The sequence below is a fragment of the Ovis canadensis genome, chromosome 7, assembly GCF_042477335.2.
Source record: "Ovis canadensis isolate MfBH-ARS-UI-01 breed Bighorn chromosome 7, ARS-UI_OviCan_v2, whole genome shotgun sequence".
In the NCBI taxonomy this organism is placed as follows: Eukaryota; Metazoa; Chordata; class Mammalia; order Artiodactyla; family Bovidae; genus Ovis; species Ovis canadensis.
This window is the reverse complement of record NC_091251.1, coordinates 67,075,135-67,090,232: the sequence shown is the minus strand read 5'-3', so window position 1 is coordinate 67,090,232 and position 15,098 is coordinate 67,075,135. Positions and strand designations below refer to the sequence as shown.

The 15,098-nt window shown below is 35.3% G+C and overlaps 1 protein-coding gene across 1 annotated transcript in view; it reads right to left on the bottom strand.

The window, feature by feature from the left end:
- Nucleotides 1–15,098, bottom strand: part of WDR72 (WD repeat domain 72) — a 222,441-nt gene that overhangs the window by 83,449 nt on the left and 123,894 nt on the right. Inside the window, exons 15-17 of the mRNA XM_069596477.1 lie at nucleotides 9,168–9,985; nucleotides 6,426–6,517; nucleotides 1,939–2,018 (exon numbers count right to left, since the gene is read on the bottom strand). Coding sequence (XP_069452578.1) covers nucleotides 1,939–2,018; nucleotides 6,426–6,517; nucleotides 9,168–9,985 — 990 coding nt within the window. The remainder of the gene's footprint in view (nucleotides 1–1,938; nucleotides 2,019–6,425; nucleotides 6,518–9,167; nucleotides 9,986–15,098) is intronic.

The following is a 15,098-nucleotide window of genomic DNA, read 5'->3' as shown; positions in this document are numbered from 1 at the left end:
AGGATTGGTTATTGAAGCATTTATATGTATATTGCAACAGCCTCTGTTTTTCCTGAAGGACCCAGGAATTCTCATTTCTGTAGCATCTGTCCTGTGCTCAGATGGTCAGTCATGTCCAACTCTTTGCGACCCCGTGGACTGTAGCCTGCCAGGCCCCTCTGTCCATGGGATTTCCCAGGCAAGAATACTGGAGTGGGTCACCATTTTCTTCTCCAGGGGATCTTCCCAACCCAGAGATCAAACCCGAATCTCTTACATTTCCTACATTGACAGGCAGATTCTTTACCACTAGTGTCACCTGGGAAGCCTCATTTCTGCTTTACAAATGAGAAAAATAAATAATCAAATTAAACCTATCTTCCAGAATCATTTATCAGGTTAGTGGCAGAAATGAGAGAACTTTGAAGCTTAAACTTCATACAGAGTGAGTAATAAATGCTCTGGTAATATTTGTCCTGCTGCCAGCATTTTAACAAGGTCATAGAATCATAGAACCTTAAGGTCCATTAGTCTAAATATGTCCAAACTACATTAAAATTTATTTGATGGTCAAACGGACAACTACAAAAGATCTTTAATTGGAGCAATTCAGAATAAATGTTCTGCTGAATTCTTTTTTCCCTAAGAATTTTTTTCTCCACTGAGAAATTCTTTGGCTACTGGGGAAAAAAAAAAATTCCACCTTTAATAGAGACTCTCTTAGGGTGCTAGCAAATCTGCTGGTAAAGTCAACATATACTGATGTTTATTTGATTAACACAGAGGTTTTTTCATAGCTATCCAGACATTCACTAAATATTTATTGACTGGCTGCTGTCGCTTCTGCTTTTCTGTGCATTAGTGAAAGCAGTGAGTGAGACAGGCAAAGTCCCTGCTCTCAGCAAGCTTCTATAACAGTGAAAAGACAGAAAATAAGCAAGCAAAAAACAAATGGCAATTTCTCCATTAAAAGCAAGCCTAACAAAGAAAATAAAAATGGATGCTGTGACAGTGACTGGAGCAGTGGGGAGAGACAGGGTACAGTGACAATATTAGATGGAATGATAAGGGAAGACTTCTCTGGGGAATTGGCTTCTAATCAAAGATCCAAATGATGAATGCGAAAAAATGAGAATTCCAGTCTGAGAGAACAGTAAGGTCCTGAGGTGGAAATGAGCTTCGTGAGTTCTGGATATAATAAGCAGATCTGTGTGGCTAGTGAGAACCAGGGAGAATGATGAGGAAAGAGGTTAGACTAGGGGTAAATCATGTAGGCCATGGTTTTCATGACCATCCCAACTGTGTTATTTGGTTGCATAGTATCAACCCCCACAATCTGTTCTGAATCGACCTTCTTTGTTTTCTTGTCACCAAAAATAACCATTTGTAATTGGCGTTATTGCTATGCTTGTCTTGCAAATGTGACATTTATTTGGCCCATGAAGAATAAAGTTCCAGTTCATATTCATCTAATCAATGCACAGATATTTATTGTATAATGTACAAAGCTATCTACACATACACAAACAATCCTTGAAATAAGGAAAAGACTTAAATTGGACATTGAGTAAACGAGGTCTCTAAATCAGCTCACAAATGAAAAGGATAAAAAATGATCTCCAATCATACCTATCAAATTCACAAGCCTAGGGACCTTTCCATCTAATATTGAAATCAAATAATAAACACTTGCCTCAGTGGGCCCTATGTTACCTATGACACCATAAACACCTCTTCACCAGCCCCCTCTGTTCATGTCCCTAACTTGGTGCATCCCTGAATGTTCTTTTCCACTTTTCCCTCATTGTTAGTCTCTGTATCAGTCCTATTAAATGAAATACCCTGAAAGAAAACACAAGAGTGCCTACTTACGTATATTCTCAGGTAGAGGGGAATATGAAGGGAATGTAGCAGCAAGGAACTCTTCCAATAACTTCACGAAATGAACTGTTATCATACCTGAACAGACTGGTCTCTCCAACAGGAAATTAGCTTCAAAAATGAAACGTCAGCTTCAGGTAGATGAGATTCACTCTTACCTAAAAATATATAGAACACATTTGTATCTTGAGAGTATTAAACATGGAAGCAGCTCAATGATCTTCAACCCTGACTGCACACTGAAATCACGTGGGAGCCTTTTCTCCCTCCACAAAAATCAATTTTCCAGTGATTCTGGTCTAATAGGTCCCAGGGTGAGAATGGGGTAGGCATTAATACTTTTTAAAAGTACCTCAGATGATTTTCATATATAGCCAGAGTCAAGAAACATTAATTAACATATATGTATTTCTAATAATTGTCCTAATACACATTCACATCAAATCAAACTCATCTTTATACCTTAAACCCATTTCTGTACCTTTTTGCCACCAAAATGCAATGACTAACATTTTCCTCAAAGCAGATTACTGAATTTCACAACTCCTTCCTCATACAAGTAGTTCCTGAAATTCTACCTTGCCATGAATCAGTATCTATCACACAGAAAACCCTGTAGAAAACTCCCTTTGCTTTGTCCTTACCTAGCTATACTACTCTGATCAATAGGTATAGCACTTATGTTTTAATTTGACTCATTTTGTTATGTATCGTTTCTTTTAAATTTGCCCTCTCGAATGTCCTTTCTATCTATTTGCCCTAATGTTCAGTGCGAAATTTTAAGGGTGAGCTATGGCTTAGTTTATTTAAATTGATCCATAGAGTGTCCAACATTTCCCTACACAAAAAAGCACTTAATAAGTGCCTTTTCATTAATTGAAAATGGACATATTATCATCCAAATGAAAAAATCAATGAATTAAGGCTTTCTGATGGCTAAAGTATATTATCTAGGTGCCAGATCCAGGAGTGAGATAAGGAAGAGTGATGCAATCCTGCACTGGAGGGAAAATTGCTCTAATTGTCTATTTAAATTAATGTATTAATGTATGTTTGAAATCCTGGATCAACTATTTAAATTAGTTTTAGTTTAAGATGCTTTTCATTGAATTACCATTTTATATATTAATAGACATGTATGTGTGTGTGTGTATATCACATTAGTGGGCAAGGGAGATTAATAGAAGGTATTGATATAATGTAAACTGGGAACATAAAAGAAATATATAAGAAACTTCTGACTCATTATTAATATCATTTTTTCCTATGGAACCCACGATATAAATTGGAAATGGCCAAGAACAGCATATAAAGCATGTGAGTACTGCAGAGCACTATGAGTCTGAAGTTGTTATCTTTCATTTCTTCATGAGCAGAGCAGGTAAAGGAGCATTTTCTTTTTATCTATTTCCTTTCTCCCTCTTTCATTTAGTTGACCTTGTGATTGCACCATCAAAGCTAAGTATTGGTCTCAACTGTAACTACTTACTGGCATCATGGGGTACTTCATAGTGCACTTTAATGTGATGTTAAAACTTTAATATGAGATGGAAATGAGAGCCAACTTTTCTTGGCAATGTCAATGAGTTAAAGAATTAATTATAACTTCAGGGGAAAGATAAAAAGAAAACATCTCAGGCTTACCAATATTACTTAGCCATCATTTCTGATGATGGAAGTGGGTATTGGTTTCTGTCAGTCCTTCAGAACGAGCACCTCAGAGTACTATTTTATTCCTTAGGCTTGGACTTTATAGAATTAATAGCATGAAGTGACTCTCTCCTTTCTTTAACCTTCCATCTGCCAATTATTAAAACATAAAACCATGTTTCCTTTGTACCTAACTTAATTTTAAATGCTATAAATGCCACCTCTCAACATGAGGGAGATTGTTTGGTAATAACCCTAGTTGCTCAGGCTGCTTTGGTTCGGACAATCATAGGAAAAGTTGAGGCCTCCTTGGTTCTGGTTAGCAAATACCTGGGTTTCTGCAGAAGCCACTTACTGTTTTTGTTTTGTTGCTAAGCCATGTCTGACTCTTTTGCAACCCTATGGACTGTAGCCTACCAGGCTCGCATGTCCATGGGATTCTCCAGGAAAGAATACTGGAGTGGGTTGCCATTTCCTTCTCCAGAGGATCTTCCCAACCCAGGGATTGAACCCATATCTCTTGCATGGCAGATGAGTTGTTTACTACTGAGCCACTAGGGAAGCCCAGAAACCACTTATATTATACCTTAAATTCTAATCTTTTTCCCAGCGTTATAAAAAATAAAAATTAGAGTAAATAACCCTAATAATGACTACTACTTCAGGCAAAGGCAGGCAATCCAGACTAGGTCCTATAGAGGAAACATAATCATAAATGTGAGAAATGGCCTGACATAGAAAGAGCAAGGAAATTGGAATTAGATGGAGATAGACTGGAATCCTAGTCCTTCAGCTTGTTAGCTGGTTGACTATGAATGAGTCATCTAACTTCTCTGATCCCCAATTTCCCTAAGAATTAAACAGAGATAGATCCTCCTATTGGAGAAGGAAATGGCAACCCACTCCAGTATTCTTGCCTGGAGAATCCCAGAGACAGAGGAGCCCAGTTGGACGTAAAAGCACATCAAATCTGGAATCTTATTCCTATTTTCCAAATTCAGTAATTATGGCTTTTGAAGGAGTAGAAGATACACTTAAAGCTACATAAGTAGTAAGTGGCAGAACTGGATCTAGACCATCAGTAGTTTATCTCCAAAATCATTGTTCTATTCTTAATTCATCCTCAATCCAAAAGTATTTGCTTAATTCCTTCCAAGCATTGGTCTGAGAACTAGGAGTACAGCAGTGAATAAAGCTGATCAAAAAAAAAAAAATTATTTAATATCCTCCCTGGAGCTTACATTTGAGTGGCAGGATGTAGGTGGCAAATGAAAAAATGACATACAGTATGTCAAATGTTGAAAAAGATTATGATCAAACAGGGAAAGGGGTAGAGTATGCTAGGGAGAATGGAGGGTGCCTGCATTGATAAGATGGCGTTTGGGGATGAATTGAAGGCTAGAGGATAGAGGTGGGGAACAGCGGCTTGACTTATATGGAATCTGGAGAAAGGGCCTTCCAGGCGGAGGGGACACTCAGTGCAAAGCTCTTAAACCCTGCCTGACATGTTCTGGTAAGAGTTAAAAAGGCAGCCTAGCTGGAAGTAGTGAAGCTAGGGATGAATACAAAGAGATGAGGTCAGATGGAGGTGTGTGTGAAGATAAGGGTAGAGCAGCCAGGTTATACAGGGCCTCATGAGCTATCCTAAGGACTGTAGCTTTTATTCAGAGTGAAACAGAAGCTGCTGAAAAGTGTTAAGTAGTAGCAGAGCGCTTCCCTAGTGGCTCAGACAGTGAAGAATCCACCTGCAGTGCAGATAGACCTGGGTTTGATCCCTGGTTCGGGAAGATCTCCTGGAAAAAGGAATGACCACCCATTCCAGTATTCTTGCCTGGAGAATCCAATGGACAGAGGAGCCTGGCAGGCTCAGTCCATGGGGTCACAAAGAGTCAGACATGACTGAGCAACTAACACACATGAGGTTCTGACTTAGTTTCAAATAGATCATTCTGGATATTTGGTTGGGAATAGAGTGCAGGAGTCAAGAATAGCAGCAGAGGGTGGTTAGGAGCCTTCTGTATCTCGGCAAGAGGGGATGAAGTCTCACACCAGGCATTTGGCAGAATAATAGAGAAGCAGTCAGAATCTGGGATATGTTCTGAAGATAGAACCAGCATGATTACTAAAAGTTTGGATGTGAAATATGAGGAAAAGGAGAAAGTCAAAATGGCGTTAAAGTTCTTGGCCTGAATAACTGGAAAGATAGATTTGTCATTTACTGAGATGTCAAAGGAGACTTCCCTGGTAGCTCAGATGGTAAAAGCATCTGCCTACAATTCGGGAGACCCAGTTTCGATCCTGGGTGGGGAAGATCCCCTGGAGAAGGAAATGGCAACCCACTCCAGTATTCTTGCCTGGAAAATCCCATGGACAGAGGAGCCTGGCAGGCTACAGTCCATGGGGTCACAAAGAGTCGGACACGACAGAGCGACTTCACTTGAGATGTCAAAAAATTGGATAAGGAGGTTTGGGAGATGAATTAGCCATTTGGCATCAAAATAAAATCTTAACACCAAGATTATTACCCAGAAAAATTCAGACAAACTTCTGAAATAGCTGTAAAACTACTTAATATAATACTTATATGGTAATAAAGATATTAATATAGGAAGCTTTCTCATAAAACATATGGGACTTTTATTTAATATTAAGTGTTTCCTTGCTGAAAAGTTTCAGACTTTAAGGCATTTTACAGATCATTTGAAAAATCCATTACATTACATCTTATACTTGTTCTAATAACGAAATTTCATATATTTTAAATATAGACAGAATATAAAACTAAACTATGTGAAACATAGACTAAATCAAACAGTAAACATGCACCCTTCTCATTCTCAACTGTAGGATACTATCCAGTTATGGCACTTTAATTTCATAGAAAAAAAATTAGACTATATCTGTAACTACTTTACCATTTCGTAAATAACTGTAGAAGCTTGAAATATTCAGAATATCATTTCCAGGACTTTTCATCTTATTATGCACAGACTCAATTTTGAAAGCACTGTTGAGGAAAAATTTTAAAGATATTGTTAAATATGTATAAACATATTTTGAGAAATGAAGATGTGACTGCATGACCACTTTAACAAATATGGGAATTGAACACATTATTTTTAGCAAAATGTATTTGACATTATTCTCTTTGATGAACCTTATTTCCCCACTTTGACTTACCTAAAACCCTAATCTCAACTGAATTGTGAATCTTGGTTTATTCAGAATTATTTTGTGATCCACTTTTACTGGAAGGCCATTGCTACTTTAAGTCATGTGATTTTGGCTAATACAATAAAATTTTAAATCCTAATATGTTCATATCTGCCAAAGAATTATCCCCAGATACCATCAGGACCTGATGAAGGCAGCCTTTACCCTAGTCCAGTGATTCAATGGGGAATATTTCAGACACTATCCCGGGATATTCTCAAAGGCAAATAGCTCTTTGCTTCAAATTTAGTTAAATCATGCACTCAGTTGTTAAGCATGCAAAGATTTCTTCACCTTCCTGGCCACAGTGAAATGTGAGCAAAATGGCCACATTTATTGGAAAGATTTAGTGTGACAAATTCAATACACAGTATTTTGATTTCCTTAAATATGACACATAGTCCCCAAAAGCAGATCAAATCTGATGTGGCTTATTTAGGGAAGCAGTCTCTAATCCTGACACCTCCATTCAATAATTTATTTTAATGAAGAATTTTGTAAAGAATTAACTAACATGTGGCAATGATTTCAAGGCCTTTTAATGGATAGCATGCTGAAAGCTCTTAATCTCCCCTGAAGGGCTCCAGACACATCCTCCACATCCTGTATTCAGCATCAGGAACAAACTCAGAATGAAAACCTCTGGTGATAGTAACTAAGTCCCTCATCTGCTCTGTCTGGTCATGATTAGGCTAACAAATAGAATTTGTTTTTAGAATTGAAGAAATCTTAACCATCACCTATTCTATTCACCTCATTACGTAAATGAGGAAGGCAAGGCCCAAAGGGGCTAAGTGACCAGTCCAAAGCCACACTACTTTAACGACAAAACTGGGATTTGTTCTCAGGTCTTTAAAATCAGCTGACTATAATTTTTTATCATAAATTAGGTGTTATTTAATTTTCTTATTAATAGAAAAGTGAAAGAAGCCTAAATGAAATTAAAATACACATTATATATATATATGTTATAAACATGAAGTTATATATTATGTATAAACATAATGAACAAAAGAAAAAAATAGAGGAAATTTAAGTATAGGAATCATGGAAATTTACCAGTCTCTACTTTCTCATTATTATGGCCACCAAAGAGAAAACAGAAAAACCCTATAGCATAGAAGCATTGAAATGGAAGGAAGCTTAATACTGAATCTATATAATCCATATGGACTTGCTACCAGACTGTAGGTTCACTGAAGGTAGGAACTCTATTATATAGATGTCGCAGATTTGTTGAACTGAGCTCTTACCAAAGAATAGAAATGTCAAGGACAATTTACTACCATGTAATGAGCAGTTCAAACAGTACATCTTCCCCAAAGGCGTTCAGATGGTTTCATCTCACACTAATTATTCTCTTTCCTCTGATCATCTAGAATACTTACCTGTAGTACAAATGTTTCTCCTTGTTCTTTTTAAGTGTTTTCTACTTACTTCATATGCATTATCTTCATCATTTGAAAGAGTTGCTACGCAAGTAAAAAATTTACTTATGTTTCCTCTGTAAGCTAGTGCTAAGGACATATTCATTAAGCACTTGGTGAGTCAAATAAAATCTTCTAACATCAGACTATGAAAAACTATATTGAATTTTAGCATGGGAGAAGGTAAATACAGAGTCAAGGTTAGCAATCAGGCTCTGGAATTAGACTTTGTTTTCAGAATTTGTTTTTAGCTTGCAAGGCTCTGAATTAATCTTGGGGTTGGTACTTTATCTTCATAAGTCTCAGTATCCTATCTATACATCAAGCAAAGTAATTGCACCTATACCCTATTTTTGCTGTGCACATGGAATGAAATCATGTGGCCAATGAAATCATGTGGCTTACATGGTGACTAGTAGATATTAAACATCCCCCCAAAATAGCTATTATTACTAAACCATACTTTCTATAAATGAATTGATGATAACCTCTTCTATACTAATATGCTAGAGTATAAATTAAATGCTGGGATTTGAGGTATGAAATTTTTAAATTTTTCCTTTCCTAATGATATGTGAAATATATCATCAGAGGCATTTACTTTAATGCTTTTTGTTCATAGTTAATTCACAGCAAGTATAATGGATTTCAAATGTGTGCGAACCTGTTTGTTTGTCTACCTACCTATTGAACCATTCAGCATCCAGTACTGTGAATTTTCTAGAACATATTATGAGACCAATGGATACTTGCTGGATGAATCAATTTTAAAATATACAGATTTATTGTCCAAATTTTTTTTCCAATCTCAAAGAATTAAATGGAAGATTTTCTTAAATGTGTTTTGAGCTAAAGGAGATGTTGCTTATTTACTCTTTGTTTCCTTCTTTCCTTTAAAGGAAAGAAGGGAAGAAAGAAAAGGAGAAACAAGGGAGGCTAGAGAGCTAAATTTAACAATTAATAATAATTTTTTAATATCTTAAATAAGAAAAGTCAAAATCTCTAGGTATGTCTTACCTGTCCATTCCATATGCCAGTTCTAAGGGCATGCTAACTAACTGGTTAACTAAAAATAGTTTGCTCAATAAATAAACTATAGTGTTTGACTCTTGCAAAGAATCAGAATTATTTTCCAGTCCTTTTGGCATCCCAGAGTGATTTGGAAAAGTGGAAGTGTATTTATCTGACAAGTCCAAAACTTTTCTAGAAAATAAATTCACTTTTGAATAGTCTTTTTTCATTTCAGTATTGTATAAATCCCAACCTGGCAGCATCAATGAGAAGTGATCTTCATTTGCAGCAAGTCCTAAAGAAACAGGACCCTGAAGCTTTAAAATATTGAGATGCTTAATGCAGAGATTATCTAATTCTTTATCCACTCCCCATGGCAAAAGGCAAGATAGGAGCAATTTAGCTGTGTCTATTGTGAGGTTGGCATCGACTTTTCTTGATTGCTTAGGGTGCATCTTTTTGAAGCTCTTTATTTTCTTCTGCTTTTTAATGCCATCATTTTCTCCTGATAATTTGATGGCGTTATCTTCTTGGGCTGGGCTTTCACCAACAGGCTTGGCATGTGCCTCCATAGAGAGAGGACCACAGACAGTTTTATTTCTTTTCAGTGTCAGTGTTGTCTTCTCCACTGTACTTTTGGCTCTTCTCAGAATCTCACTGCAGTAGAATGAATTGGAAGGGTCAACATCACAGATTGGAGTCGGCAGCAAAAGTTCAAGAAGGCTTTCCAGATCAAAAAGAAGTATATGAAAGCCGATGTTACTCCATTTCGTCTTCACAAGCAAGACATTAAAAGGTCCCGAGAAAGACTTGGCATCAGCAACCTGAGGGAGATTTTTAAAATGTATGTCAAAGCTCTTATTTTTTAAGTGATTTTATTAAAGTTTCCATGATATTAAAATGGCATAAAAAGAAATTATTAAGTAGCAGTACGACTAAAGGCAAGTCATTACAGTTTTTTGTTTTAGCTATAAATATTCCTCTCCAAATTAACATTCTATGTTCTCATTATTTTGAAAACTTTAGTTTCTCTAAAACTTATTTTTTCCCCTAAAGAAATATGAATTAAGCCTAAAGAGTAAGATGGTATTAGATTAACTTCCTTTCAGATACACTTTTGTATCTTCTTATCACTGTAGCCATGAAAACATACAACAGGGGAAAAGTGGGTATGAAAATTAAGGAGCAGAAACGTTAGAACACTTGCAAGAACTGAGGAAGTCTTTTAACAAAAATGGTTTCTCCAAATTTGTTTATAATATTTAATAATGATAAGTAATCTAAAATGTTAACTAGTATCAATTTTTAAAAAAAATTTTAAAGATTTGCTTTGTGGATTGTACTTATACTTGTACTTTCTCTGAGATAATTTTGCCCTTAATACTGGCACAGTGGGCTCCCACAATTCAGTTTTGTTCCAGCTCATTGAAGAGGTCTTCCTTGAGTACCCGGTGTCTCTATCCTCTTCCTTGCATTTTTTCCTTCATAGTACTAATTATTGCCTTATATGAAATAGTTGTTTACCGTATATTTTCATTCAGCTTCCACTCCTGCAGGAGCTTTGTGCATCCCTTTGTTCCCGATGCCAATAAAATAATGCCATATACACTATTATTAAGGGCTTGATAAATGTTTGTTGAATAAACCATGAACAAAGAAATCAAATATTTTTAAATGATGATGTACAAATATATTTACTGGGGAAAATGTATTCTGTTAGGCAGAAAAAAATCCTTTTTGTTAAACCATGTGTGTATAGCTATATAGATAGTTTTAAAGATTGCTATAATACATAAATATATAAATACATGTATATATTAATATAAACATATATGTGTATATAGTCACAAGGAACAGAGATAGTTACAATGTTGACAACAGTTAATTGGGAAAAGGGGGTTAAAATGATGTTTATTTATACTTTAGGGATTTTGTTTGTTTTTCTGGTTTAGTTTTTTGAAATTTTTGTTGTGACTATATATTTAATTTAAAAATATAAAAAAAGAATATTTTGAAAACCATTAAAATTTTTTAAAGTAAAAAACCAAAATGGGGACAAACTTAAATAGCACTTTTTTTTCTTTGCAAATGCAAAAGAATAGTATACAGATTGAAAAATGGGCACATAACATCAATATCAATTGACAAATAATAACAGTCAAATTAAAATATAAAAAATGCTTACCACCAATGGTAATCAAAAAGTAAAATTAGAATAAAAATATCATTCACTACCTATTAATTTAGGAAAAAGTCTGTTTTACATTATTTTATAATGTTTAATACATACAAATAATATATAAACCATGCATTTAATTTTTTAAGATTATCAATGTCTTATACCAAGAAACATGGACAAACCTAATTAGCATCATTATTCATAATTGCCCCAAACTAGAAGCAACCTTCCCTGATGGCTCAGTGGGTAAAGAATCTGCCTGCTATGCAGAAGACAGGAGGCTTGGGTTTGATTCCTGGGTCAGCAAGATCCCCTGGAGAAGGAAATGGCAACCCACTCCAGCGTTCTTCCCTGGAGAATCCCATAGACAGAGGAGCCTGGCGCGATACAGTATATGGGGGTCATACAGAGTCAGGCATGATTGAAGGAGACGAAGCAAGCAAGCAACAAACTACAGATCTATCAACAGCGGAATACAGACACTGTGATGTATTCATGCAATGGGAACATATACAATGAAAATGAAAGAACTACAGACATTCAATAACATGTATAAAATGTATGAATCCACCTATATAATGTTGACCAAAGATGCCAGACACAAGATATTTATCTGCTAAATTAAGAAACAAAAAACAAAAAACGAAGCAATAGGGTTTAAGGAAGCATTCATAGATAATAAATCTATAAGGATAGTGGTTACATTTGGAGAGTAGGGATGCCATAGTTTCTGAGGTGCTAAGTATTTTATTACTTGATGTGGTGATCATGCAGGTATGCACTCTGTGGCTATTGAGTTGTACACTTTTGTCCCGTGTTCTCTTTATTTTTTCTATATGCATTATACATTTCTTTTCTTTTTCTTTTTTAGTTGCTCAGTCATGTCTGACTCTTTGCCACCTCATGGACTGTAGCTCACCAGGTTCCTCTGTCCATAAAATTCTCCAAGCAAGAATACTGGAGTGGGTAGCCATTCCCATCTCCAGATCTTCCCAACCCAGGGATCAAACCCAGGTCACCTGCATTGCAGGTAGATTCTTTACCATCTGAGCCACCTGGGAAGCCCATTATACATTTAATTTTTAAGCAAATAATGTAACTTAAATGTTACAATAATATCAACAATATGCCCCTATTTTGGTTAAAAAACTAGAACTTCCTGATTCTATACCCCTGCCTACTGTCAGAGGTAAACAGTATCTTCAATTTCATATTTATGATTTGATTTAACTTAAATCCTAACCGTAAATATCTATTCCTAATTGACCTATTTGATTTTGCACATTCTTAATTTTCATAAAAATATGATTATGCTATTTAAAATTTACCACTATTTGCTTTCTTTAGGCTGAATTTTATAATTGTAAGATTCATATTTTATAATTACAGCTGTAGTTCTTTCATTTTTACTGCTGTAAAGTATTATACTATATGATAACTTCAGTTTATTCATTTACATGGATATTTAAATTATCTTCACAATTTACTATTACAAAAAGAAAAAAGGCACAGTAAATATTCTTCTGGTAAAGACTGTCTTCTGGTGCATATCTGTAAAAATTTCTAGAGTGATGTTAATCATTTATAGTATATGCATATCTTCAGTTCTATTAGATTTTTCCAAATTCTCCTCCCAAATAATTGTATCAATTTATAAGTCTCAGTAGCACTGTGTAAAGAGTTTCCATGTTCTACATCCTTATTAACACAAGATCTCATTTTTGTCAATATGGGGATATAAGTTGTTATTTCTTCTAGTTTTAATTTTTATTTTTAAATTATTACCATTAACTACCATTGCAATATTTCATTGGCCTTTCACACTTGTTCTACAAAGTGTCTACCTATGGCTTCTATAAACTTTCTTTTGTCTTTTATTGACGTTCAGGTTTATATATTCATTCTGGTAGTAATCTGTTGGTTATTTGGTCCAAATCGGTCAGTCAGTCTGTTCAGTCACTCAGTTGTGTCTGACTCTTTGCAACTCCATGAACCGCAGCACACCAGGCCTCCCTGTCCATCACCAACTCCTGGAGTCCACCCAAATCCATGTCCATTGAGTCAGTGATGCTATTCAACCATCTCATCCTCTGTCCTCTCCTTCTCCTCCTGCCCTCAATCTTTCCTAGCATCAGAGTCTTTTCAAATGAGTCAGCTCTTTGCATCAGGTGGCCAAAGTATTGGAGCTTCAGCATCAACATCTATCCTTCCAATGAACACCCAGGACTGATCTCCTTTAGGATGGACTAGTTGGATCTCCTTGCAGACCAAGGGACTCTCAAGAGTCTTCTCCAACACCACAGTTCAAAAGCATCAATTCTTCGGCTCTCAGCTTTCTTTATAGTCCAACTCTCATATCCATACATGACCACTGGAAAAACCATAGCCCCTTTTCTCTATTTGTGGCTTATCATTTCACTATTTTTAATGATGTTTTCAGATGAATATTGAATTCTTATTTTAATACTATCAAATTTGTGAAATACTTACTTTAAAAATTATATTTTGGGGGTGTTCTTTAAAAAAAAAAAGAAAACTTTCCCTATCCAGAGAATATAAAATTATTTACCTATTTTCCCCCAAATTTAAAGTTGCATAGAACTTTTAAATTCTTTAATGGTTTTCTCTTTCATATTTGTGTTTGATTTGCAATTGGAAATGATTTTCATGTTTTTAAAAATTTTGATATCCAATTATTTCAATATTATTTGTGAATTTGTCTTTTTTTCACTGATCTCTATTTCATGGGACATTAAGCAATTTATCGATGACTGCACAATACTCCACTGTATAATAGCTTTACAAAAAGACTTTAAGAGCTGATTGGGTAGTTTCTTCTATCCTGTTCTTCCCATGGTCTTCTATTGTTTCAAACTCCAAATTATATCTCCCACTTATTTAGACAGTGCTTAATTTCCTTTGATAGTTTTATAACTGTTCCAAATGATGTTTATATTTTTCACTTACAATTTTTAAACGTTCCATAACACCCATAACTATGGGTCCCTTTTAATTTCTGATATTATTATTGTTGCTTTTGTTTCTTTCTCGCTAGGAGTTTGTCCATTTTAATTTTTATTTTCAGGGAATCAACTTTGAATTTGTTGATCCTCTCAGTGAAATAATGTTTTTCTCAGGAGACAGTTTCACGGAGTATACTATTTAAACTTATTTTCTCACGGCGTTTGAAGGCATTATTCTGCAGTCTTCTGTCTCCCTTTGATGCTGCTGAGATGTCACACAGGCAGTTGATATAGCCTGTCTCTCCATCTGGCCTTTCTCTGCTTTCCAGGTCTTATTGTCTTTAATATTCTGTGTGGAAACACAGAATCACTGAGATTCTTCTGGTGTGGATGTTTTGCCCTAGTCTTACATTGTATCTGAATAGTCCTACCTTTTGTTAATTTTGTGAAGTTCTCAGATTTGTCTTTTGAAATATTTTCTCTCTCTGTCCCTTATGAAACTCTGATTAGTTATTAATATTTGTAACTCAATCCCCTTTCATGTTTTTCGTCTCTTTGTCTGTCTGCCACATGCTGGGCAGTGACTTAAGAACTTCCCTTCTGATCAGCTAGTTTTCTTCTCACCTGTCTCTACTGTGCCATTAATTTACCCATTTGAGTTTCTAATTTTGATTTTTACCTTTTTCATTTCTACAAGTTCTATTCGACAACTTCGTCATTTTTTAGTCTGTTAGTTCTTCCTTATGTTTCTAAACCTTTTATTTTTTAAAACATACTTATTTTGTTTGCATGCTA